Source organism: Salmo salar, chromosome ssa03 (assembly GCF_905237065.1).
Source record: "Salmo salar chromosome ssa03, Ssal_v3.1, whole genome shotgun sequence".
NCBI lineage: Eukaryota > Metazoa > Chordata > Actinopteri > Salmoniformes > Salmonidae > Salmo > Salmo salar.
In genome coordinates this window covers 82,148,791-82,175,525 of record NC_059444.1, presented here as the reverse complement: position 1 = coordinate 82,175,525, position 26,735 = coordinate 82,148,791, and the positions used below count along the sequence as shown (strand labels likewise).

Here is a 26,735-nt window from a genome sequence, read left to right as displayed (position 1 = left end):
CCAGACTGCCCTGAACTGCCGGAGTGGCCAGACTGTCCGGAGTGGCCAGACTGTCCGGAGTGGCCAGACTGCCCAGACTGTCCCGAGCTGCCGGACTGCCCAGACTGTCCCGAGCTGCCAGACTGCCCAGACTGTCCCAAGCTGCCAGACTGCCCAGACAGCCTGGAACGGCCTGAGCCGGAGCCACCTCCAAAAAATAGGTGGGTTGGGGAGGGGGGGTGTAGCACAGTGCCGTCGTTGACAGCAGCCACCCTCCCTTCCCTCCCTTTAGTAAGGGGGAATTTTTCTTTTGGGTATTGTTTGGGGTTATTTTTTTTTGTTAAGGTGCTTCCGGGGTAGCACCTTTAAGGGGGGGGTACTGTCACGTCCTGGCCAGTATGTAAAGTTAATTGTTTTGTAGTTTGGTCAGGGCGTGGCAGAGGGTATTTGTTTTATGTGGTTCGGGGTGGTGTGTTTGTTAAAAGGGTGTTTGGTTTAGTATTTCCGGGTTTTGGTTTATGTCTAGGTAGTTCTATGTGGAGTCTAGTGAGTGTATGTCTATGTTTGGTTAATTGGGGTTGGGACTCTCAGTTGAAGGCAGGTGTTGTCTATCTGCCTTTGATTGAGAGTCCCATATATTAGGGTGTGTTTGTGTTTGTGATTTGTGGGTGATTGTTCTGTGTTGAGCCTATGCTAGCCAGACTGTTTGTAGTTGTTCGTTCGTTCTTTTGTTTTGTGATTTTTGTACGTTCATTTTTTGAAGTAAATAAATTCTCAAGATGAGCATACACGTACCTGCTGCGTATTGGTCCACATTTTCCAACGATGATTTCGTTATATCATCAGAGGACGAAGACAACCGTGACACTGTTGATGATTATATTTGGTTGTTTTTCAGATTGAGCCCTCAACCAGTAAGATGCTCTCTCCCTGTGCTACCTCTACTCCAGGTACAAAAGCTATTGAGCACATATATTGTGAATATATGTGTTTGTTTATCATTGTTTTGTATTATTATAAAAAATACATATAACTGTGCCTTGTGTGTGATATAGCCCTTTACAAATTAAATAAATGAATATTGTTATTATTATTATCATTATTATATTGCTTAATATGATTAACTATTACAAATATAAAACATATGTGAAATAGATAAAATTGTAAAATCCTATTTCCCATGTAAATTAGCCTTTGAGTGATCAAAACATCACCCCTAATATATTTTCCCAATTAGAATGCTCAGAATTGGAGTGTACCCTTTCTCTCATCTTTAACCATCAGTAAGGCTGTTGGACAGACCACATGGGCGGGGGGATAATATTCAGAAGCTCTCCTAGGTTGCGATTGACAATAAGATGCTGTGATGTTGCATCTTGCCCCAATAAGCCAATAGTTAGGCTATCTGTCTGAACTCAGATTTTTGACACAGAGGAGGAAGCCAGTCATTTTCTAATCTAACTTTATTGATGTACAAGTAACAGTCATTTTTCATATTTTGATCACCCCTTGAACTGATTCATCCAAACATCATCCAATTTGATGTAAAACAATGGTTTTGACTGTTGAGGACCTTAAATGCATGCCAATACTGAATAATACCAATATTATTGGCATAGCAACTACTGCACACACATATTGTACACACACAATATTTAATCCATGTCAATATTGTTGAACTGCTGATTTTCAGGCAAAAGGAATACAGATGAGGCTAATCCACCAATAGCCAAACGGCATTGTGGCACTTCATTGGGAAGAGCAGGTAGGGGGCTAATAATTATTTGCATATTAAATGTTGAAGTACCATACCATTTTTAGATATTGTCTTACATTCTAAGCTTCAAGAGTACCTTTTTCCAGTGTGGTATTTCTCCTACATTTAGAGTAATCTATTTTTGGTTCCATTAGAAGGTTTGTAATGTGTGTTTACTCTGCCTGGAATAGATGACATGACAAAGGGAAAACAGATCATGAAACGGGTCAGAGGCAAACTCCAAAGCAAACCTGCCGATCAGCAAAGTTCATTGAAGTTCAAAGAATTCCTTAGGCAAGTATTTCTAGTGGGGAACAGTGAATTGCATGTAGAGATACAGTATATTACCTAAATCATTTAAATTATTTAAATTGAGGAGAACAATAACATTTTCTTTCACTTCTAACAGCCATAAAATCAAAGTGTTGGAGACTGACAAAAAAGAGGTAGTGGGTGTATTTGGGAAGACTGGGGCTGGTAAAAGCTATTTGATTAACAGCATCTTGGATCAGGGAAATTTACTGCCCTCTGGAGATGTCAGTGCATGCACCTCAGTCATGATTCAGGTGGAGGCTAACATGACCAGGGACGGAAAATACACTGCAGAGATTGAGTTCATTACGCAAGAGGTAATAATCTGTGTTTCATATGCCTTTATTTAAAGGTTGAGTACATCATTTTAGAAGCTTGCAGAATGCATTACCTACCAACAACAGCTTCACTTTTTGAAGTTTACCTACCTTGCTTTATCTAACTACACTATCTTGAATCTAGCAAATCATTTTTGTGGTGTGGTATGGTATTTATGTATTTATTTTTTCATAGCACAAACATTTGCTAGCAAGTTCCTCACATAGGCTTTAACCATAGGGGGAGCAGGAAGGGAGGCAACATTAGCATAACGGGACAAATTCCCATGATTCTATGCTAGATTCCGACCAAACAATTAGTATGACAGCTAAAATGGCTTGGAAAAAAATACATTTTCTACATTATGTCATTCCCTAATTATAAACTATTTACATATAATAGGAATTTGGGTACATTTGTAGACATACATTTGTAGACAAGATATCCTATGTACACAGCCTTTAAATCTCTCAATGGACACCTTAAATGTTTTATGCAGGCCTTAGCTTTTTGGGGGACCTAAGCAAGATTTGGTTGGGGGCCCCTACACCTTGCAGGCAAAACATTTTAATGACACCCCCCCCCACCCTGACGGCAGAGAAAAACATTTTGTATTTTATTTTACCATAGCTGCTGGTTGTAAAATTGATCAAAATAGGACCTTTTTTTGTATGGGTGGATTGTTTGCCCCTCACTAGACATCAAGAATGGGACTTATTTGGGATTTGGGGGGAAATGCTTTTCAATCTGTACTAACAACGTCCCCTTCTCTGCCAAAGCGTCTTCAAATAGTTTTGCCCTCGAAGCAAATTGTGCATCTTCCTCCACAAACAAGACACACTTCATTTCTGTTGGTGTTGTTTGATGGAGTTGTCCAAATAACCAGTGATGCTAAACCACCATACCTAAAGATTTTCTCTCCCCTATCTCACCCTGAGCTTGATATGATGACATACATTGCATTAATGTAACAGTCAGTCAAGAGAGACTATACTGCCCCTCAATATCCTTACTTGGCTCTGATGTTGAGTCTATTCTCCCTCTCCAAAAAATGACTATTTTTGTTTAATTTTACTAATTTATTTGAAAACAATTACACAAAAATGATTTGTTATGGATAATGATTTGATATCAAGATTTCTATCCTGGGTCTTTAAACATGCCATTTTATAGGTTAAACATAATGTTCAAAGTGTTTTTGTTTTTCTCCCAATGAATTCCCTGTGTATTTTAGATTTTCTAGACATGAAGGGACATATTCACGTCTTGGATATAGCTTTTGTGAAGAAAGCATTTGTTCATGTATTTGACTTATATTCACTAGGAATGGGAAGAGGAGCTTCAGTCCATCTTAGCAGAGAGAAAATCAGAAGAGGGAAATGATGACGAGAAGGAGGACAGTGATGGCGACACAGATGAATATGATGATGCTGATAAGATCTATGCATTGTACAGAGAAGATGGAAATGAGGCATCTGTGAACAATCTGATGGACAGCAGGCACTTTAAATCAATTCCAGAGTTTCTCTCAGGAAAAAAGAAAGAATTTAAAACATCTCAGGTAGGTATATTAGATTGTAATTATATAAAACCATATATCTTTGCAAGGAAGATAATACAAAATGCCTTAAAAGTTATTTTGTCACAGGTACCAGCTTGTGACCAGTCTTCCCGAAAGGACTTGTTGCACTTTCCTGCGCTGTAAAATTAGGCTTAGCACACATTTTTGTTAGCATATCGCTGGTACAAGAACATTAGTATACTCTGGGGTCTGAAATTATTGACACCCTTGATAAAGATGGGCAAAAATGACTATAAAATAAATTATTCAAATACTGAGATATATTGTATGCTCAAACGAATTGGGAAATTATATTATTTTATACTAATATAATTGCTCAGAGAAATGTTTTTTCTTAAATGTTTTATGAATTGGAGAACACATTGGGAGGGTTCATAGACCAATTCTTTCAAATCCTTGATATTTTTTGTCTGCGAAGTACAGTTGAAGTCGGAAGTTTACATACACCTTAGCCAAATACATTTTAACTCAGTTTTTCCACAATTCCTGACATTTAATCCTAGTAAAAATTCCCTGTCTTAGGTCAGATAGGATCACCACTTTATTTTAAGAATGTGAAATGTCAGAATAATAGTAGAGAGAATGATTTATTTCAGCTTTTATTTATTTCATCACATTCCCAGTGGGTCAGAAGTTTACATACACTCAATTAGTATTTGGTAGCATTGCCTTTTAAATTGTTTAACTTGGGTCAAACGTTTCAGGTAGCCATCCACATCCTTCCCACAATAAGTTAGGTGAATTATGGCCCATTCCTCCTGATAGAGCTGGTGTAACTGAGTCAGGTTTTTCAGTTCTGCCCACAAATGTTCTATAGGATAGAGGTCAGGGCTTTGCAATGGCCACTCTAATACCTTGACTTTGTTGTCCTTAAGCCATTTTGCCACAACTTTGGAAGTATGCTTGGGGTCATTGTCCATTTGGAAGACCCATTTGCTTTAACTTCCTGACTGACGTCTTGAGATGTTGCTTCAATATATCCAGATAATTTTCCTGCCTCATGATGCCATCTATTTTGTGAAGTGCACCAGTCCCTCCTGCAGCAAAGCACCTCCACAACATGATGCTGCCACCCCCGTGCTTCACGGTTGGGATGGTGTTCTTCGGCTTGCAAGCCTCTCCCTTTTTCCTCCAAACATAACGATGATCATTATGGCCAAACAGTTTTATTTTTGTTAAATCAGACCAGCGGTTTTGGAGCAGTGGCTTCTTCCTTGCTGACCGGCCTTTCAGGTTATGTCGATATAGGCCTCGTTTTACTGTGGATATAGATACTTTTGTACCTGTTTCCTCCAACATCTTCACAAGGTCCTTTGCTGTTGTTCTGGGATTGATTTGCACTTTTCGCACCAAAGTACATTCATCTCTAGGAGACAGAACGCATCTCCTTCCTGAGCGATATGACGGATACGTGCTCCCATGGGTTTTATACTTGTGTACTATTGTTTGTACAGATGAACGTGGTACTTTTTATTTTTTTATTTAACCTTTATTTAACCAGGTAGGCTAGTTGAGAACAAGTTCTCATTTGCAACTGCGACCTGGCCAAGATAAAGCATAGCAATTCGACACATACAACAACACAGAGTTACACATGGAATAAACAAAACATACAATCAATAATACAGTAGAAAAAAATAAAACAAAAAGTCTATATACAGTGAGTGCAAATGAGGTAAGATAAGGGAGTTAAGGCAATAAATAGGCCATGGTGGCAAAGTAATTACAATATGGCAATTGAACACTGGAATGGTAGATGTGCAGAAGGTGAATGTGCAAGGAGAGATACTGGGGTGCAAAGGAGCAAGATCAAATAAATACAGTATGGGGATGAGGTAGATAGATGGGCTGTTTACAGATGGGCTATGTACAGGTGCAGTGATCTGTGAGTTGCTCTGACAGCTTGTGCTTAAAGCTAGTGAGGGAGATATGAGTCTCCAGCTTCAGCGATTTTTGCAGTTCGTTCCAGTCACTGGCAGCAGAGAACTGGAAGGAAAGGCGACCAAAGGAGAAATTGGCTTTGGGGGTGACCAGTGAGATATACCTGCTGGAGCGCGTGCTACGAGTGGGTGCTGCTATGGTGACCAGTGAGCTGAGATAAGGCGGGGCTTTACCTAGCAGAGACTTGTAGATAACCTGTAGCCAGTGAGTTTGGCAACGAGTATGAAGCGAGGGCCAACCAACGAGAGCGTACAGTTCGCAGTGGTGGGTAGTATATGGGGCTTTGGTGACAAAACGGATGGCACTGTGATAGACTGCATCCAATTTGTTGAGTAGAGTGTTGGAGACTTTTTTATAGATGACATCGCCGAAGTCGAGGATCGGTAGGATGGTCAGTTTTACGAGGGTATGTTTGGCAGTGTCGTGACGTTGTATTAGTTAATGTGACGACTGTTGCTCATCGAATGATTAACGGTTTATAATTGCGTGATTAAATGAATTAAGCGATGAATCAAGCAATTATTAACTCATCAACCTGGGGCACCATGGGAACAGTATTTTGATTGAGTTTCTATTTCCCAAATTAACTCAAAGGATATCAGAATATCGATTTTACAACAGTCGCTAAATTAATCAATTTCCTCTACAGTCTCATTCTGAACGTCGCATAATCCGGGAATCTGCACGGACCCGGGCTTCACCAATGAGTTTACCACACCGATCTTAGTTGATTATTTATTTACTAGCAAGCTAAAATGATGATAAAAATACACATACACAAAACACAGTCTAGATATTGATTAGGACTTAGTATAACGGGCCAACACACTATGGCGCGTGTTACCCAAAATGGGGATTTAAAAGAGAGAGAAATCAAGAAAGTACACAAGAGAAATATACATTTGGGTTCATTTGTCAGCCATGCTTATTTAAACCTAGCCTTGCACCGAACTGCCACTCTTATGGGTCAGAATATAATGATGTAATTACGTGTTGGAGGTCTCAGGTGGGAAGCTCCGCGTGTGTTGTTTAGGCTTCTCAATGACGCACTTCTCCGGCGCAACTCTCTGGTTGTCCTCACGATGTCAGTGTCCTTCTTGGCTAAGTGGTCTGATCCCTCGCCCTTGATCTGAAAGGGGTCTTCTGAGGACAGACAGCTCTGTAGCTCAGAGCTCACAGCTTCGGACTCGAACGGTGTATATACCACGATTCAATGGAGAGTGTGGTTCGGCTTGAATTCACCCGCTTAGACACAGCTACTCGTCCGTAGCTCGTGTAGAAAAAGATTTCTTTGTCTTCAACCTTGTGTTTCGTTTTGGGGTTCGTTGACTTTGTTAGACCTTCGCTGCAGCTTGGGGTCACTTAGTCTCCTATGTTAATTCTTCACTCTCCTGTCTTATACCCTAGGGTCAGAAGTGGGCGTAACCGCCTTTAGGGCAATTCTCTGGGCGGACCAAGTTAAGGGGCAAGGCCTAGATTTTGACTAAAATCCTATTTTAGACACTACCTTCACATCTCATCTTTACCAAAACATTCTCTTTGATTTTGATATTTTCCACACAACGTCATGACCACCATTGTGGCTGACGGAAACCATTGTTCCAAAGTCCCTTTATTGCATGTTTAAGGTTCTGAGGCCAGAATTCCATTGTGAGGACAAAGGAATTTCTCTGTGACCTAAGGTTTATTATGGTGTGAGGGGTCATAAAACCCCCACATCTTCAGACCCCTAGATCTCTCCTCCTCTGTTGGGATTTTGGGAGATAATCTGTAGGGTGGTGGTCTCCTGTACCCTGACCTGATCAGGACAGTCATGACAGCAGCATGAGTGAAGGATGCTTTGTTGCGATGTAGGAAGCCGATTCTAGATTTAATTTTGGATTGGAGATGCTTAATGTGAGTCTGGAAGGAGAGTTTACAGTCTAACCAGACACCTAGGTATTTGTAGTTGTCCATGTATTCTAAGTCAGAGCCGTCCAGAGTAGTGATGCTGGATGGGCGGGCAGATGCGGGCAGTGATTGATTGAATAGCATGCATTTAGTTTTACTTGCATTTAAGAGCAGTTGGAGGCCACGGAAGGAGAGTTGTATGGCATTGAAGCTCGTCTGGAGGTTAGTTAACACAGTGTCCAAAGAAGGGCCAGAAGTATACAGAATGGTGTCGTCTGCGTAGAGGTGGATCAGAGAATCACCAGCAGCAAGAGCGACATCATTGATGTATACAGAGAAGAGAGTCGGCCCGCGAATTGAACCCTGTGGCACCCCCATAGAGACTGCCAGAGGTCCGGACAGCAGGCCCTCTGATTTGACACACTGAACTCTATCAGAGAAGTAGTTGGTGAACCAGGCGAGGCAATCATTTGAGAAACCAAGGCTGTCGAGTCTGCCAATAAGAATGTGGTGATTGACAAGAGTCGAAAGCCTTGGCCAGGTCGATGAATACGGCTGCACAGTAATGTCTCTTATCGATGGCGGTTATGATATCGTTTAGGACCTTGAGCGTGGCTGAGGTGCACCCATTACCAGCTCTGAAACAAGATTGCATAGCGGAGAAGGTACGGTGGGATTCGAAATGGTCGGTAATCTGTTTGTTAACTTGGCTTTCGAAGACCTTAGAAAGACAGGGTAGGATAGATATAGGTCTGTAGCAGTTTGGGTCTAGAAGTGTCACCCCCTTTGAAGAGGGGGATGACCGCGGCAGCTTTCCAATCTTTGGGAATCTCAGAAAGAGAGGTTGAACAGGCTAGTAATAGGGGTTGCAACAATTTTGGCAGATAATTTTAGAAAGAAAGGCTCCAGATTGTCTAGCCCGGCTGATTTGTAGGGGTCCAGATTTTGCAGCTCTTTCAGAACATCAGCTATCTGGATTTGGGTGAAGGAGAAATGGTGGGGGCTTGGGCGGGTTGCTGTGGAGGGTGCCGGGAAGTTGACCAGGGTAGGGGTAGCCAGGTGGAAAGCATGGCCAGCCGTTGAGAAATGCTTATTGAAATTCTCAATTTTAGTGTATTTATTGGTGGTAACAGTGTTTCCTAGCCTCAGAGCAGTGGGCAGCTGGGAGGAGGTGCTCTTATTCTCCATGGACTTTACAGTGTCCCAGAACTGAGTTTGTACTACAGGATGCACATTTCTGTTTGAATTAGCTAGCCTTAGCTTTCCTTACTGCTCCTTACTTCCCTGAAAAGTTGCATATCACGATGCTAATGCAGAACGCCATAGGATGTTTTTGTGCTGGTCAAGGGCAGACAGGTCTGGAGTGAACCAAGGACTATATCTATTCCTAGTTCTACATTTTTTGAATGGGGCATGCTTATTTAAGATGGTGAGGAAGGCACTTTTAAAGAATAACCAGCCATCCTCTACTGACGGGATGAACCAGACAATACCTTCAGGCATTTGGTTATTGCTTCCAGGGATGAACCAGACTTGTAGAGGTTTCCATTTTTTTTCCCGAGGCCTTGGCTGATTTGTTTTGATTTTCCCATGATGTCAAGCAAAGAGACACTGAGTTTGAAGTTAGGCCTTGAAATACATCCGCAGGTACACCTCCAATTGACTCAAACGATGTCAATTAGCCTATCAGAAGCTTCTAAAGCCATGACATCATTTTCTGGAATTTTCCAAGCTGTCTAAAGGCACAGTCAACTTAGTGTATGTAAACTTCTGACCCACTGGAATTGTGATACAGTGAATTATAAGTGAAATAATCTGTCTGTAAACAATTGTTGGAAAAATTACTTGTGTCATGCACAAAGTAGATGTCCTAACCGACTTGCCAAAACTATAGTCTGTTAACAAGACATTTGTGTCTTGTGGAGTGGTTGAAAAACGAGTTTTAATGACTTCAACCTAAGTGTATGTAAACTTCCGACTTCAACTGTATGTTGATTTTGTGGCCAATTATCCATTTCTTTGTGGATTTTAATGAGTGTTTGGGGATATTGTTTTGCTGAAAGATCCATTTGCGGCCAAGTTTCAGCTTCCTGGCAGAGGAAACCAGGTTTTTGCTTAAAATGTCCTGGTACTGGGTAAAGTTCATGTTGACCTTAACAAGGGCCCTAGGACCAGTGGAGGTCAGGGTTAGGCTCAATTCAGAATTTAATTGAGAATACCTCAAACTGTAAATTACAATTCTATTCTTGAATTTGAATTGAAGTAGTAATTAGTTAAGAATTAAAAGGGATACAGAATTGCAATTTGAATTTGAACTAAAGGAAATAGAATTTAATTCAGTGAAATTCAATTAAATTCAAATACTTATTCTATGCTATATTAGGTGTAGTCTATACAAATGTATAGTGCATTTGCAAAGTATTCAGACCCTTGATTTTTTTTACATTTTGTTACGTTACAGCCTTATTCTAAAATGGATGAAATAGTTTTTCCCCCTCGTCAATCTACACACAATATCCCATAATCACAAAGCAAAAACAGGTTTTTAGAAATTTTTGCAAATTGAATAAAAAAAAAACGTAAATATCACATTTAGATAAGTATTCAGACCCTTTGCTCAGTACTTTGTTTAAGCACCTTTGGTAGCGATTACAGCCTCAAGTCTTCTTGGGTAGGACGCTACAAGCTTCGCACACCTGTATTTGGGGAGTTTCTCCCATTCTTCTCTGCAGATCTTCTCAAGCTCTGTCAGGTTGGATGGGGAGCGTTGCTGCACAGCTATTTTCAGGTCTCTCCGGAGATGTTCAATCAGGTTCAAGTCCGGGCTCTGGCTGGGCCACTCAAGGACATTCAGAGACTTGTCCTGAAGCCACTCCTGCGTTGTCTTGGCTGTGTGCTTAGGGTCATTGTCCCGTTGGAAGGTGAACCTTTGCCCCCAGTCTGAGGTCCTGAGCGCTCTGGAGCAGGTTTTCACCAAGGATCGCTCTGTACTTTGCTCCTTTCATTTTTCCTCGATCCTGATTAGTCTCCCAGTCCCTGCCGCTGAAAAACATCCCCACACCATGATGCTGCCACCACCATGCTGCACCGTAGGGATGGTGCCTGGTTTCTTCCAGACGTGACACTTGGCATTCAGGCCAAAGAGTTCAATCTTGGTTTCATCAGACCAGAGAATCTTGTTTCTCATGGTCTGAGAGACTTTAGGTGCCTTTTGGCAAACTCGAAGCAGACTGTCATGTGCCTTTTACTGAGGAGGGGCTTCCGTCTGGCCACTCGACCATAAAGGCCTGATTGGTGGAGTGCAGCAGAGATGGTTGTCCTTCTGGACAGTTCTCCCATCTCCACAGAGGAGCTCTGTCAGAGTGGCCATCAGGTTCTTGGTAATTTTCAATTTTTGGTACCCTTCCCCAGATCTGTGCCTCGACACAATCCTGTCTCGGAGCTCTAAGGACAATTCCTTCAACCTCATGGCTTGTTTTTTGCTCTGACAAGCACTCTCAGCTGTCGGACGTTATATAGACAAGTGTGTGCCTTTCCAAAAGCATGTCCATTCAATTCAATATACCAGAGGTGGCCTCCAATCAAGTTGTTGTCAAGGATGATCAATGGAAACAGGATGGACCTGAGCTCAGTTTCGAGTCTCATAGCGAAAGGTCTGAATACGTATGTAAATAATGTTTTTCAGTTTATGTTTAATACACAAATTTCAAAAAATCTGTTTTTGCTTTGTCATTATGGGGTGTTGTGTGTAGATTAATGAAGATTAATTTTTAGAACAAGTCTGTGTAACGTATTTTTTTGTTGTTTAAAAAGTCAAGGGGTCTGAATACTTTCCAAAGGCACTGTATATGCCATGTTTTGCTTTGAAAATAATCCGGAATTTAATAAACATTTTAGGCAGAAGAACTCTCTAGAGAACTTTGGTGCTACTTACGGAGTGACATACCGAGTAACGAACAACAATATTGGCCGCTTGTGAAGTCTGTGACCATCAAGATACCAAATGTCAAAGACCTTCTGGAGCACATTGTGCTGATTGATCTTCCAGGCAATGGAGACTGCAACAAGAGTAGAGATGAGATGTGGAAATCGGTAATTATAATAATGTATTATCATCTCCTACACTGCATTTACAACTACAAACAAATGAATTTACCTAACCCTGCAATTTACATACACACTTGAAGTTGAGATGCAAAAAAAATGTAATACTTCTTCAGGTTGTTGGAAGATGCACCACCGTGTGGATTGTGAGTGAAATTAATCGACCAGTGTCAGAGAAGGAAGCTTGGGAGATCTTAGACAGAAGTGTCAGCTACTTGGGACACGGTGGACAATGTCGAAGCATCAGTTTCATCTGCACAAAAACAGACAACATCTGTGTGGATGATGACATGTAATATTAAGATCACTTTTGTTAACATTACACCAACTATCATTTTTACAGCTTGAATAAATGTTGACTCAGAATTCATGTTGACAGACACAAGCATAATCTCATTTTAGGAACAAAGAACGTGACAGTATATTGAGCAGAAATAAGGTTGCCAAGAAAAAGGTGGAAGAGAAATTCAACAAGCAACCAAAAATCAAGGTAAATTACAGTGCCATTATTTCATGCCTAGAAAAAAATCCTTATTTATTTTATTTATGCTCTTACTTTCAATCACCAACCTTTCAGGAACATTTCAACATTGACAAGGACTTTTTCCAAGTGTTTACTGTGAGTTCCAAGGAATACCGGAAGAACAGTGTTTTACAGCCAGAAGACACAGGTACAGTAGTGTAGGAGGTCTACCGTCTTCCATTAATCTGCTACAGAGGCAACTGCACTAAGACATATCACACTGGGCACAAACTGGTTGAATCAATGCTGTTTCAACGTAATTTGTTAACTTACTGTGAACTGTAATCTATGTGTAAAATACATTGGAATTGCAAAAAGGTGAGGGTGAAATTTCAACCACAGGGTTATGTCATCATGTTAACCTATTTTCAACGTAGACAAACCTTGTATAAAATATGTTGAATTTGTACCTTTGAAACAACGTCAGATCTTTAACATTATATCCACTATTAGAACAAACAACATGCTGGTCAGCACTTCCTACTGGAAAGTTGATCTATCTACATCTATCCCTTTGTTCTCCCATCCCGGGTTTTAACCAAGCCCAGTTTTGATATTTGTCACTGACTATAATCACTGTGCTATCAAGAGAATGTTTGTTGAGGGATCTCAACACATTTAAAACTAAATAAGTTAATTGTTGCTCATTTTTTACATTTTATTTAAAGTTATTCCAAAGGCTAGATTCAACAGAGCAACTTGTTCGTAAATTCTAAGCGTCAGATTGTCCGTTCATAAATTCAGAGCATTTTGCGCTTGGAGCATTCAGAGAGCACATTGGATGCTCTGGCCGAGGAGTAGGGTTGATCCGAGCGTTCTGACCTCACAACGGCGGGTCAAGCACCCAAGCTAACTGGCTAATGTTGGCTAGCTTGCTAGCTACTTCCAGACACAAATGAGAGAAAATCTCACTCTGACCATTTTACTCGCCCTAGCAGAGCTGGTTAGGGTGATTTCATGTTATTCAGAGCGTTGGTGACTGTAACTGTACTGCTGGCAACAATTGAATTACGTTTTTTTGCCGACGTTTACTGACCGCCCATATTCAATGGGTGTTGAGCGTTCGTAAATGTATCAGTTATTCTGCGCTCTGGCACACTCAGACGAGAGGGCTCTGAAATTGGAGTAGATAGCCAGAGTGAATTTACGAACGCACCCTTAAATGTGATCATATTTGATCAATGTAATCATATGTCATCAACTATGCTATTTAAGACTATATAGCATTTTCAAATGGTTATCAACAGCTATTGTTTCAATATAACCCAGGATTAAAACCAATAGACAACATATAGGCCTATAGTATTTCAAGCTTTGGTTGATTTCAAATGTAATTTGAGTTTGTCAACAATGGATATGTTGGATTCACGTCTCCAACTTAACCAAAAATCCATATTATTGACTTAGCTAGTGGAACAGATGGAAATATTGTAGATCAGTAATTAACTGACTTGCCTAGTTAAATAAAGAAAAAAAATGTTTTGAAATTGGAACATCTTTAATTAGGGTCAAATTTGAACAATTTCTATAAACGCAATTAACTCAACGATTTTATAAAATTATTTGACAGACCTAGTTCTGTAGCGACTTTTATTTAGAAAATTGCATTCCAATGATGTAATGAATGGTTTCGTGAAGATTCCAAGAATGCCTATCTATAATCAAGTAAAGTGTTACCATAGTGTTTGTGTGCGTGTCTACATTTCAATGTGGTTTAGAAGTTTGGTGAGCCACACTTGCGTGTCTCTAGGTATGAGTATTCAATTACTTTGTTTTGCGTGTGTGCGTGTCTATGTCAGTGCATGTGTGTGTTACGAATCCCTTTGGCCCAGCAGTCTAGGGGGGATGGATATGAGACCCGTAACATAAATCATGCAAATTATAATAGTGATAAAGAACAGTGAGAACCAAAAACCACAGACAACTTAAGTTTACCGTCAAACTCTAAAGGTTTATTGCTAAACACACGGTAATGGGGTGTGAGAAAAGGGGCTGAGCTGGACCCAAGCAAAGAAACAATAATCCAAAACACCCCTAAGCTAGACTAGCCTACCTCAAGAACAGCTAGCTAACTAACCAAAAATACAGTGGGTGGTCCGCCCAGTTCTAACTAGGGTACTTAGACAAAGTATTCCTACGGGTAATGTATGCCCATGGGCGACTTGTCTTGGTACCCCCTTTTCCCACCAAACAAACAGTCAAACAACAAAACAATACACACAGATGGGATGGACAAAGTGACATGTAGTTGCAAAACAAAAGAGATCAATACAGAGATGTAGAGCTAGGGACACAGAGAGAGATTGAACACAGAGAGATTGAGAGAATGAACACTAAGATTGATCACAGAGTGAGAATGAGCTGGAGAGAGAGCAACTGACTGGGGTTTTTAAACCAAGGGAAAGGGGCTGTGATTGGGTGAGGGAAGAGGAGTAGGTGTCTTCTGTTTGGAAACTGATTGGGGAGTGATGTTTGTCACCTGTGAGGGGAGAAGGAGAGAAACGAAACACAGGATACATACAGGATACTTGTATCCGTAACAGTGTGTATATTTCAATGTGTGCTTGTGAGTGTGTCTATGTAAGAGTATTCCTGTATGTGAGTCTGTCTGTGTTGTATTTGGCAGTGGGTGGTGGTATGTGCATCAAAATGAGGGAAGTAGTACATAAAAACTATTTTGGTACGTTATTACATGATCAGTTGAAGATATTACATTATTCATAAAAAAGTTGTTACCAGTTAATATAATAACCACTGGTTAATGTAATAACTTAAAAAAGTTATTACATTAACTGGTTTTATTACTTTAAAAAAATCTTAAAGTTAAGCAGTGTTATTACATTAAGCGTTGTTTCATACCCTGACGTCATGTCGCTCCCCTCCAAGATGAAGTTCCCAACACACATTGTTGCCCAACGTTCTATGGTAAAGTCATTAGCGCTTGCATCCTCTGACTTTTATATGGACCTCATTTCATTTGAAATAACTTGATGTGCGCCTACCTGAAAGAAAAGGGTTCTACCTGGAACTAAAAATGGTTCTTGAAAGGGTTCTCCAATGGGGACAACCGAAGAACCCCTTTAGGGTTCTAGATAGCACAGTTTAGGTACCCTTCAATACAAAACATGTTCAGCCAAGAGTGTTCATCGGTGTCGTCATGCAGACCACAATTGCTCCACTAATACATACATTGTTTCAAACCTCTCTTTAAATTAACATGTTTCAGAAATACCCAAACTTCAGGAATTTCTTAGAAATCTCAATGATCGTCGCACAAAGACTTCAGATTATGTTTCTGGAGCCTATGGGATACTCTCTCTGATACAAGGAGCCAAAAGCAGCGACATGGTATTGTACTTCCAGCAGAACAAAATCATTTCTTCCAGTTTATATACTTATTTTGTGTAAATAACTGTTGTATATTAATAGCTTTGAGTTTGGATTTCAGACAGACAGAAAAAAAGAGGTGTGCCAGGTTCTGGAAAATAACCTGAAAGAGGGGCTCGAAACCATTGGTCAATCTATGGATGAGGCTTATGAAGCTTTTGAACGATGCCTCTCAGAAGGAGTTCGACAGTCAGTAGAAACATGTGAGAAAATTGCCAAGGATAAAGTGATAGAACCAGTAAGTCACAAATGTACACATATTGAAGATATGAGTACTCATAACAGATTAAGTTGTTAGAAAATAATTGGTGCTGTGTGCTGTAAAAATACATTAATATGTTTTACATTTTGTTTCTAGAAGGGAAGAAATGGCAGAGGGTATCATAAGGTATTGAAGTCCTTATGCAAGAATAACGGAGTTTACAAACCAATCAGAAAAAAGGGAAAGAAAAGGCAAATGGAAATAAACCTTAATGACAGTTTGGCCTCATGTATGAGAGATCTCAGCAATGAAACGTTCAAGAAATATTTCCCGTGAGTCATCTTTTATTATTATAATATCAGCAGTTATAAGATCAACAAAGAAAATAAAAACTAACACAATGTTCTTGCCAGTATCTATTTTGTTCATTACGCTTAGGCTTATGTATTGTTCTCTGGGGCTATTGGGCGTTCTTGCTCAGATAAGGCTACTTACTTACTCTTATTGGTCTCCGAGAAGCGTAAAAGTGACAATAGTGTGCAACTTCAGCCGGCAATTCAAGGCGTTCTTGCATTTGCAGGAACATCCCCCCCCCCCGAGCATCCCATTGCTTCCTGCATGAACGCCCCCCCTCGAGCACGACATCTTCATGCTTGTGCGACACTTTTGAATGTGAGTTAAAACGGAAATGAAAGTATTATCAGCGTTTTTTTTGCCCCAGCCTCCCGTTTACCAGAGTCCTAGTTAGCGGAAGGCAGGGGCAACTGGTAGTTAGTGTCCTTCGCTCCCACCTGCCGAACATCTGCATTCAACATCGTTAATAGAACTGCGGCAAAACAGTGCCCGACAGGTGGGGGCGAAGGACACTGTCTACCGGAGGCTTGGGAGACACTGTATGCTTGCTAGTTAGCAACACCATGTGCTAGCATGATAGTTAGCTAGCTAGCACACAGTGTCACCACTGTCTTCCGCCTGCTGTGTACCAGAGAAAACCATGCCCGACAGGCTGGGGCAAAGGACACAGTCTACTGGTGTGCTAGTTGCCCCCGCCCCTTCTTCTTCTGTGTTTATCGGCGGTTCGCATCCAACGTTGTGGTGCATTACCGCCACCTACTGTATTGGAGTGCCCCCGCCTCCCGCATGTGTACCAGAGTCCTCGCTTAAAAATGGACCAATAGAAGTATAAAGAAGGGTTCCTGCAGATGCAGGAACGCCCCTGAATTGCGGGCTGCAGTTGCACCCTTCTCAACAGTGATACTGGCATGAGCATTGTGCAAGTTTTTATTTTCTTTGAAGATAGCATTAAATTGTTCCCACACACATGCAACAAGCAAGCTCAGATGTGTCAGTTATTTTCCTATTTATAATATCAACATAACTCTGAATTCAAACAACATTATTAAATCAATAAACAGTACAATTGGTCTATTTTGGTTTCACACAATACAGAAATGGGAACTCTTGCTTTGTTGGTTTTGATTCCAAACATTCTTTTTCACAGCACGGTTACTGGCTTTGATTGAATACATGTAGGTCCCTTATAGTTGTAATTAAAACATACTTTATTTCAGAAATCAAGGCAAGGGCAGCTCAATCAATGATTTGATTGATAACTTCACCCTTGACACAAACAGCTTGGTTGAGGAGCACCCAGAAGTGTCATTGCATCTGACATTCCTCAAGACAGAGGTAGGGTGTGATATTTGTATTCGCTCAAAACTACTGGAAAGATTTAATTACAGCAAACACTGCTTTCATTTTAGCCTGCTCACAGATTTTGTGCTATCATGTGAACTCCTTCATCATGCCAAACATTTGTTTAGCATGAAAAGGAGTGGCAATAAGTGGCATGATTGCTAGGCTACTGTCATTTGGCCTAGAGACCTTATTCACCTTGAACGTGCTACCCAAATATCGCTAGTGTGGTAAATAGTAAAACGTGGAGTTTTTAGGGTGGATAATGATGACAATGTGCTAGCACCTAATCTAATAGACAGGTGACACTTTTGTGGGATTTTTTGTGTTTTAAATGGAGCACTTTCTACCCCTTCAGAAAATGAACGTTAGTCAATGAATAATGGCCACCGCATGAATACGGTCTATTTATTGGCCCTCAATTTGTCATCTGATCCTTTCCCCTCAGAGCATCAAGCAAAGCTTGTCAAATTGCAGTTATGTTTCTAGTGTGATGTTATGATGATTCATATTATTAATATTATTATTATATTTATTAGTTAAGAGAATCCAAATACAGTTAACGGCAATGTTGTTGAATAATATTTTCTGTCTGAAAGGAAACCAAGTTGAAGGCAAAACTAAAGAGGGACATCCGTGAGAGGAAGAAAGAAATCTACAACATTCTCCCAAAGTCAATCAGTGACACAATGCGCCCATGCTATGAAAGTAGGTGTTGAGATTAATATTTAGTAATATTCTATACTATTCATCTATAGCGCACAGAAACTTTGACCTAGGATTGGGATAACATTTCAGATAACAATGTTTTTCTACAATTTGCTTAGCAGTATTTCAGTAGCAAATTAGGTCATACCTTGGTTGTGAAATGTGCTGTCTGTATTTTAGGGGCGGCACAGTACACGGGAACAGACAGTCTGGAGAGTATGCGAAAGGAGCTGAGGAATCACTTGAAGACATTTAAGGAAGAAATGTTCCACAAGGCCAAGAAAGAGATGCTGGATCTCCTCAAAGAAATGAAGGTTTGCCTCCCCCTTTACCATTCAGTGACAAATACGAAGGTACATCTATAGCATCCTTAGTCACGTAAGAGGTTCAGTTGTATAGGAGTTGATACTGTTGAGTTGATTCTTATGATTTTCTGAGTTTGTGTCCAGGATATGAGACCGCATTAGCAGCATGGCTATTCCAATAGCCTGCAGGAACGGCCCTTTCTTTCAATTGATATCATTGATTGGCAAGAGAGTTCCTTAAACTAGGTTTCCAGGTCTGAAGGAAGTAATGAAAACCATCAGTCCTGTGGGCCTCCAAGATTGTCCTTGAAATGCACTGATTGTCCTTGAGATGCCCTGGATTTTAGAGCAGGTGTCTAAAACATTTTTAAGGGAGTTTCTGGAACCAGCAAAGTAAAGGAAAAAATACAGGTTGACGATTATTGTCATGAGTTTTGTCCTGGAGGCAGAACTGAGCGATTTCCCCTTAGATAGGCTACAAAGTCAAAATTGGCGATATCTTTTGCGACCAACTTCTTATTGTTTGTTTTTTCTGTGAGGGGTTCAGATCGCAGACAGGCAATAATATTCCAAAAGTACATATATAAAGAAACAAAAAACACTAGAGAAAACATTAAACAAGAATTATTTGTCCTGTCTGTCCCATCTCCCCTTCTCAGTAGGTGCGACCCATTCCTATTCCTCCCTCCCTCCCTCCCTCCCCCGCACGGGCTCGTGTTGTGGACATATCTATGTGTAAAACAAAACATCATGGGTAATTCATCTTATGTTTGTAAAATTGTTTGTGGGATCAAGGCACACATGAATAGAATCAGCCTGCATACATCAATATTCGATACAGATATAAAAAATACAATTGATACATTCAAACATGATTACATTACATTAACTCATAATAAGCTTTTTACATTTTCGTCTGCTCTATTGAGTGTATCTAATGTTGTTTCCTTGGCGCTGTTCACACAAGCTATGGAGAGCTCTAGTGAAAGGACGTCAAGGAAGTGTTGTAGCTATTGAGTTATGCTGAGCTTATTTGGAGGTTTCCATCTGGTCGCCAACATTATTTTTGCCGCAGTCAGTCCAGGCAACCATACTCATTTCTGGGGTACTGTGAGAGTCAATGAAAAGTCATCATTCAATAATAATATATTGGGGAGATGGCAGCACCAACTACGCTCGACTCAGACCTGGAAAACTGTGACCAAAAGGTTTTCACACTGGGGGAGTCCCACATCATATGCATATAGGTTCCAATATTTCTTTGAGAACACAACAGACAATTTAGAATAGGAGCAAGTTTAAATTGGGAGCGTTTCCGTGGAGTCAAATACAATCTGTGAATGAATTTGTAGTGTATTAGTTGACTATTCTAATTTCGGGAGGTGTTAAGGGAATTTTTAATCCCAATAATGCATTTAATCTTTAACCAATTCAACAAGGTTTGTAAGACCCTTGATTCACTAATAATTGGGCAAAGTCTCAGATTTTATAAAAAAGGTTCAACGATCTTTATTCATGAGAGCTCTAAAGTCAAAAATGAGGACTCAGTCCTTTTATACACACATTCCTATCTTTAGACCACTCCCTTCTCAAACAACCAGTACTTTTCCACTAACCACAAAGAACCATAAAAGTTGTCCCATTCTTCAAGGCTTTCACCTCCCCTCCCCCGTTGGGACCCTCTTGGTTTGAAACCCTCTAATGATTTTCTATTACCTACTCTACAACTTCACTCTGTTTACATCCCTACTAAAGGATATAACATCAAAGTATTACAATACTAACAGATCTACCCACATCCTGGTTTTATCTTCCCATGATTCTCAAACATTTCACCCTATCCTATAATGACAGAGTGGAACAATTTAGTCATTATTCTAACACATACAAATGATTCTAACAGGAGGACATTGGGATATTGTTCCAGACTCTTTTCCAATCTGTATTTTGTTTGTAGTCTTTAAGATATGTATTCCATACCGTAACTATTCCCATTAGTTTACAGAAGGCTTCTAGTAGTATAGATTGGATACAAAACATCCACTTGTATTCTGGCTACCTAACAACTCAGTGAGTGGGTGGAGTGGGAGTGGTTGACTCCATAAGTGTGAGCTTTGGTCTTAATTGGTCAGTGAAATATTGGAACCTACATGCATATGACGTGGCACTGCCCCAGTGTGAAGACCTTTTGGTCACAGGATGCCAGGTGTGTTGGTGCTGCCATTCCCAATCTCCCCAATATATAATTGTTGAATGATGACTCTTCACTGAGTCTTCACTGACTTAGATATGTTCTTATGAACTGCTATTATGTGTACAATAAAATAATGTGTTACCTAAAACCTTTCTGTCCTAAATCAGAAACACATTGTGGAGGAGCTGGAGCATGAACTACAAGAATCCATGAGCCAGTCACTCAAGACGCCTGACAACTTGCTCGTCCCAGGTAAAGGGAATAAACCATTGTGGTATATAACAACCATATACAGGATTATAAACCATGTAGTTTGGGTCCTGGATGCTGATTGGCTTAAAAAGCATTTCAACAGTGTGTATATCAGACTACAGGTATGACACAACATACTTGCTTACTGTTCTATTTGTGTTAATAACCAGTTCATAATAGCAATAAGGCACCACATGGGTTTTGGTATGTGAAAGGGGGATACCTCATCAGTTGTACAACTGAATGCCTTCAACTGAAATGTGTCTTCCCCATTTATCCCAACCCCTCTGAATCAGAGAGGTACGTGGGCTGCCTTAATCAACATCCACATCTTCAGCGCCCGGTGAACAGTGGGTTAACTGCCTTGCTCAGGAGCAGAGTGACAGATTTTTACTTTGTCGGCTCAGGGATTCGATCCAGCAACCTTTCAGTTACAGGCCCAATGCTCTAACCACTAGGCTACCTGACACCCCATATTGGCCACAGTCCGTAGCTGTCAATATTCCACACCCCCTTGTGCATTATTGCGTAATTGTTCAGTCAGCCAACCAAACTCTAACAATTCAAGACCATTGATTTCAATGGTCAACAAAGTGGATTCATTTTAACTTCTTCTTAAAAAAAAATATCCCAGATTAATCTCTTTTCATACAAGACTATCAACTGTTCAGAAATGACAGGTCCAGAGAGCGAATGAGAGGAGGGGGCGTGTCCTTCGGAAAGTATTCAGACCCCTTGACTTTTTCCACATTTGTTACGTTACAGCCTTCTAAAATTGATTAAATATATTTTTGTCCTCAGCAATATACACACAATACCCCATAATGATGAAGCGAAAACAGGTTTTTAGAAATTGCTGCAAATGTATTAAAAATAAAAAACAGAAATACCTTATTTATATAAGTATTCAGATCCTTTGCTATGAGATTGAAAATTGAGCTCAGGTGCATCCTGTTTCCATTGATCATCCTTGAGCTGTTTCTACAACTTGATGGTAGTCCACCTATGGTAAATTAAATTGATTGGACATGATTTGAAAAGGCACACACCTGTCTATATAAGGTCCCACAGTCAACAGTGCATCTCAAAGCAAAAACCAAGCCATAAAGTCGAAGGAATTGTCCATAGAGCGCCGTGACAGGATTGTGTCGAGGCACAGATCTGGGGAAGGGTAACAAAACATTTCTTCAGCATTGAAGGTCCCCAAGAACACAGTGGCTTCCATCATTCTTAAATGGAAGAAGTTTAGAACCACCAAGACTCTTCCTAGGGCTGGCCGCCCGGCCAAACTGAGCAATCGGGGGAGAAGGGCCTTGGTCAGGGAGGTGACCAAGAACCCGATGGTCACTCTGACAGAGCTCCAGAGTTCCTCTGTGGAGATGGGAAAACCTTCCAGAAGGACAACCAATGCAGCACTCCACCAATCAGGCTTTGATGGTAGAGTGGCCAGACGGAAGCCACTCCTCAGTAAAAGGCACAGGACAACCTGCTTGGAGTTTGCCAAAAGGCACCTAAAGACTTTCAGACCATGAGAAACAAGATTCTCTGGTCTGATGAAACCAAGATTGAACTCTTTGGCCTTAATGCCAAGTGTCACGTCTGGAGGAAACGTGGCACCATCCCTATAGTGAAGCATGGTGGTGGCAGCATCATGCTGTGGGGATGTTTTTCAGCGTCAGGAACTGGGAGACTAGTAAGGATCGAGGGAAAGATGAACGGAGAGATCCTTGATGAAAACCTTCTCCAGAGCGCTCAGGACCTCTGAATGGGGTGAAGGCTCACCTTCCAACAGGGCAACGACCCATAGCACACAGCCAAGACAACGCAGGAGTGGCTTCGGGACAAGTCTCTGAATGTTCTTGAGTGGCCCAGCCAAAGGCCGGACTTGAACCCGATCTAACATCTCTGGAGAGACCTGAAAATATCTGTGCAGCAACACTCCCCATGCAACCTGACAGAGTTTAAGAAGATCTGCAGAGAAGAATGGGAGAAACTCCCCAAATACAGGTGTGCCAAGCTTGTAGCGTCATACCCAAGAAGACTCAAGGCTGTAATCGCTGCCAAAGGTGCTTTAACAAAGTACTGAGTAAAGGTTCTGATTACTAACGTAAATGTGATATTTCAGTTTTTTATAATTTAACAAATATTTATAAAAACCTGTTTTTGCTTTGTCATTATGGGGTATTGTGTGTTGATGAGGGAAAAAAAACTATTTAAAACATTTTAGAATAAGGCTGTAACGTAACAAAGTGTGGAAAAAGTCAAGGGGTCTGAATACTTTCCGAAGGCACTGTATGTGAATCACAGTACGCAGACAAAGAGAAGAATTGACCTAGAGAAAGAAGAGTTTGAGTGTATGTGGCTTCAGCTTCATCCTAAACCACTCCCCAGCTCAGTTTCAACTCTGGTAGTGGGAGTACTCTTACATCCACCATGGGCAAATGAGAAAACACTTCAGCAGAACACTGGATTATCTCATAAACACCATCGATGTGATCAGGATGTCCTCTCCCCAAATAAGAATCATCCTGTGTGGAGACTTTAATTACCTGCCCATCAAGATGCTGACAAACTCACATCCAGACATGAAACAAGTAGTCAAAGACAAGACTTGAGGGGACTCCATCCTAGATGTGATCATTATAAATGTGCCGTATCACTGCAACACCCCCACTGACTGTACTTGCTCCTCTCGGCTCTAGTGATCACAAAGGTCTGCTCTTCTCCCCATACACAACATCAGGAGGGAGAAGCGATGTACCGCGGAAAAAGGGACGTCTGGTAAACCAGAAAAAGAAAGGAGGCCTTGTACCGACTGGTCTGCCATATACTGTACAAGGTGGAGAGCATTGATGCAAAGGTGGAGACGTTCTCCTGCATTCAAACTGCTCTTAATGTATGCATGCCAATCAGAAATAAGAAAAAAACAACACTGGACAAGCTGAGGATGACTGAACAAATAAAGGCTGCATCAGGAAAAGACAGAAGACTTTCAACAGATGGAGGAAAACAATGAAATGGAGAAACTACAGAAACACAGTGCAAATGCTTATCAAGGAAGCAAAGAAAAACTACAACATTTTTTAAATCCAGGACCCAAAGAGGAAAAACTCAACAGAGGACTGGGACGAAAGAAAACATCAGAAGGGAGAATACAGGTCAAGGGAGTTGAAAACGACAATGTGGCTGATGTTTTTAATGGCTTCTTTGCTGAGGCTTGGACAAGCACCATATCTCTTGACACCTTCCCCCTGCCCATGCCTACAAGGCAGGTTGAGCTGTGCAGCATTGACCAGATAAAGCAAACTCTGACATGAGTTTGTGGGCCTTATGTCAGTCCAGCCTGGCTACTAAAAGAGCATGTAGAACATCTAGTCCATCATCACACACATAGTTAAAACCTCCTACTGGCAGGGGACTGTTCCTGCTGCCTAGAAGACTGACAATGTGTCAAACCCAGGTACAACGAGTGATTGAAGGCCCATCTCTCTAACTTCATGCCTTAACTTCATGCTTTATCATGAAATAACTCATGCCAACAGTCCTCTCTGAGTGCACGAATCAGTATGCCTACCTTCCGAAGTCCAGCACTACTACTGCCCTTATGAAAGCCACACACTCCTGGCTTACAGCTACAGACTCCAGAAAACCAACAATGGTGAGAGTTACTTGCTGACATATCCAATGCCTTTGATGGAGTAGATCATGCAAAGCTCCTGCAACATCTGTCTGACATTGAACTGTGCCCAAGGTGAATAGCCTGGCCCCACAGCTATACCACAGGAAGAAGGCAGAGGGTGATAGCACATTTATGCCCCTCACCATATCTGTTTCTCCTTCACATGTCCACCTGCATATCCAGTGTCCACTCTGGACACTGGGTATGTAGACGTTGTAGAACTGTCCCAAGCCAGACCACTAATCAGTATCTAAGAGGACACTTCATTGGTCTTGGAGACAAAGCAGTTGGAAGAGTGGCCACATCCAACAACATGCTACTGAATAAGAGTCTGTGGAAATTCGGATATGTTTTTCAAGAGACCCTCCACAACCTGCACCACTCATCCTAGGGGGACAGGAAGTACCAGTATCTTGGTTTTCATCTAGACTAACCTCAGAGGTGACACCTATGTGGACCAATCAGTGAGGAAGGCCCAAAAACGCCTGCACATTCAACTGTTCTTGACAGAGATGGCCTACCCACTGAAGATCTGGTCCCAGTATACACTACACGGGTCAGGCCTTGTTTGGAATAAGGTGGAGTGCTGAATATAAACATCATGACAAAACATTTAACTGCATGTTGTGTAGAGGCAAAACTCCCAATTCCAGATTCATACTATACTACTTGTCAAACTATATACTTTCTACAGCCCAGTTTAAGCTGGTACTTATCTGGTGTTTAATTAACTAAGAAACTAGCAACCAATACTTTTGTGGTACTTACTGTACCTCAAATAATTAGGCACAATTAAATACCTGGTACCAAATGTTACATGGTGAACATTTAAGCTTATGTCAATGCTTCTTTGCAGATGTCTCTGAGGAATATGAAGAGATGAAGAAGTGCTACGAGACACTGCCCAGCAGCACCAATGCAACAACAACAACTGCCTGATCTAGAAAAGCCTGTCTAAAATCACAGTCAATCTGGGATTTGCAGGCTAATTAGATAATCATAATAAGGTTTTTTGTCTCAATATATTTTCTCTTCTCTATCATAGCCTATTTGATATGCACCACTAACTAACCAAGCAGTACTACTGTATGCCTGTATGTTTAATATTAGTATTGTAAAGATTATGGGTAGGAGTTACTGGGCTCCCAAGTGGCGCAGCAGTCTACGGCACTGCATCTCAGTGCAAGAGGTGTCACTACAGTCCCTGGTTTGAATCCAGGCTATATCACATCTGGCCGTGATTGGGAGTCCCATAGGGTGGCACACAATTGGCCCAGCATCATCCGGGTTTGGCCATCATTGTAAATAAGAATTTATTCTTAACTGACTTGCCTAGTTAAATAAAGGTAAAAAAATATATATATACTGGATAATGATAAACGTTTGGATCAGCATGTTATTAATCTTGTATTTTTTATATACTCCATGTTAAGAGATGTACTTTTGTCACTTAGAATGTAAACTTTGTTATAGAGCAATATTTCTCAAACTAATTTGTACTGGAAAGCCCATCGTTCTCAGGCCTGAGGAATCGCTTACCAGTCACCTGTCAGCAACAAAGAGCTCTGTGCTGGTCCATGAACTGGATTTGAGAAATGTTTAACACGGTTCTACTGGAATTGTTTTGTATTTTTTACATAAATACTGTAGTCCTTTTACATGAATATGGACAGATACTGTATCTTTGTGTGATTTGTAACAATGTATGACATTTTATATTGTAGATGTAACTTAATAATACATCTCTTTAGTCTGTACTATATTACTGGACTCTACAACAGCATGGTGTGTTTTCTGTTGATCATTCATTTCTGAACACTCAATGTCATCGCTATCTCAGTTTGAAATGTCATGATTTTTCCCGCAATAAAAATTACTGCCACTGAATTTATTCACTTACATGAATAC

At 40.8% G+C, this 26,735-nt stretch overlaps 1 protein-coding gene across 10 annotated transcripts in view; it reads left to right on the top strand.

The window, feature by feature from the left end:
• The window catches only part of LOC106601861 (nuclear GTPase SLIP-GC), a 54,580-nt gene extending 27,866 nt beyond the window's left edge, over nucleotides 1–26,714 (top strand). For 3 of the 10 annotated variants that reach the window (XM_045715614.1, XM_045715612.1, XM_045715613.1), the window contains 16 exons: nucleotides 878–929; nucleotides 1,673–1,744; nucleotides 1,927–2,029; nucleotides 2,145–2,364; nucleotides 3,690–3,926; nucleotides 11,676–11,870; nucleotides 11,999–12,174; nucleotides 12,285–12,553; nucleotides 15,632–15,753; nucleotides 15,854–16,030; nucleotides 16,151–16,326; nucleotides 17,566–17,683; nucleotides 18,289–18,397; nucleotides 18,578–18,711; nucleotides 21,064–21,280; nucleotides 23,558–23,791. In XM_045715614.1, coding sequence (XP_045571570.1) covers nucleotides 878–929; nucleotides 1,673–1,744; nucleotides 1,927–2,029; nucleotides 2,145–2,364; nucleotides 3,690–3,926; nucleotides 11,676–11,870; nucleotides 11,999–12,174; nucleotides 12,285–12,553; nucleotides 15,632–15,753; nucleotides 15,854–16,030; nucleotides 16,151–16,326; nucleotides 17,566–17,683; nucleotides 18,289–18,397; nucleotides 18,578–18,711; nucleotides 21,064–21,276 — 2,373 coding nt within the window. In that variant the 3' untranslated portion in view covers nucleotides 21,277–21,280; nucleotides 23,558–23,791. Of the gene's footprint in view, nucleotides 1–877; nucleotides 930–1,672; nucleotides 1,745–1,926; nucleotides 2,030–2,144; nucleotides 2,365–3,689; nucleotides 3,927–11,675; nucleotides 11,871–11,998; nucleotides 12,175–12,284; nucleotides 12,554–15,631; nucleotides 15,754–15,853; nucleotides 16,031–16,150; nucleotides 16,327–17,565; nucleotides 17,684–18,288; nucleotides 18,398–18,577; nucleotides 18,712–19,361; nucleotides 19,457–21,063; nucleotides 21,281–23,557; nucleotides 23,792–25,683 lie in introns of those variants that run through there. The other 7 variants (XR_006769253.1, XM_045715617.1, XM_045715619.1 and 4 more) reach the window with 7 other exon arrangements.
• Nucleotides 26,715–26,735: the final 21 nt, after the last annotated feature.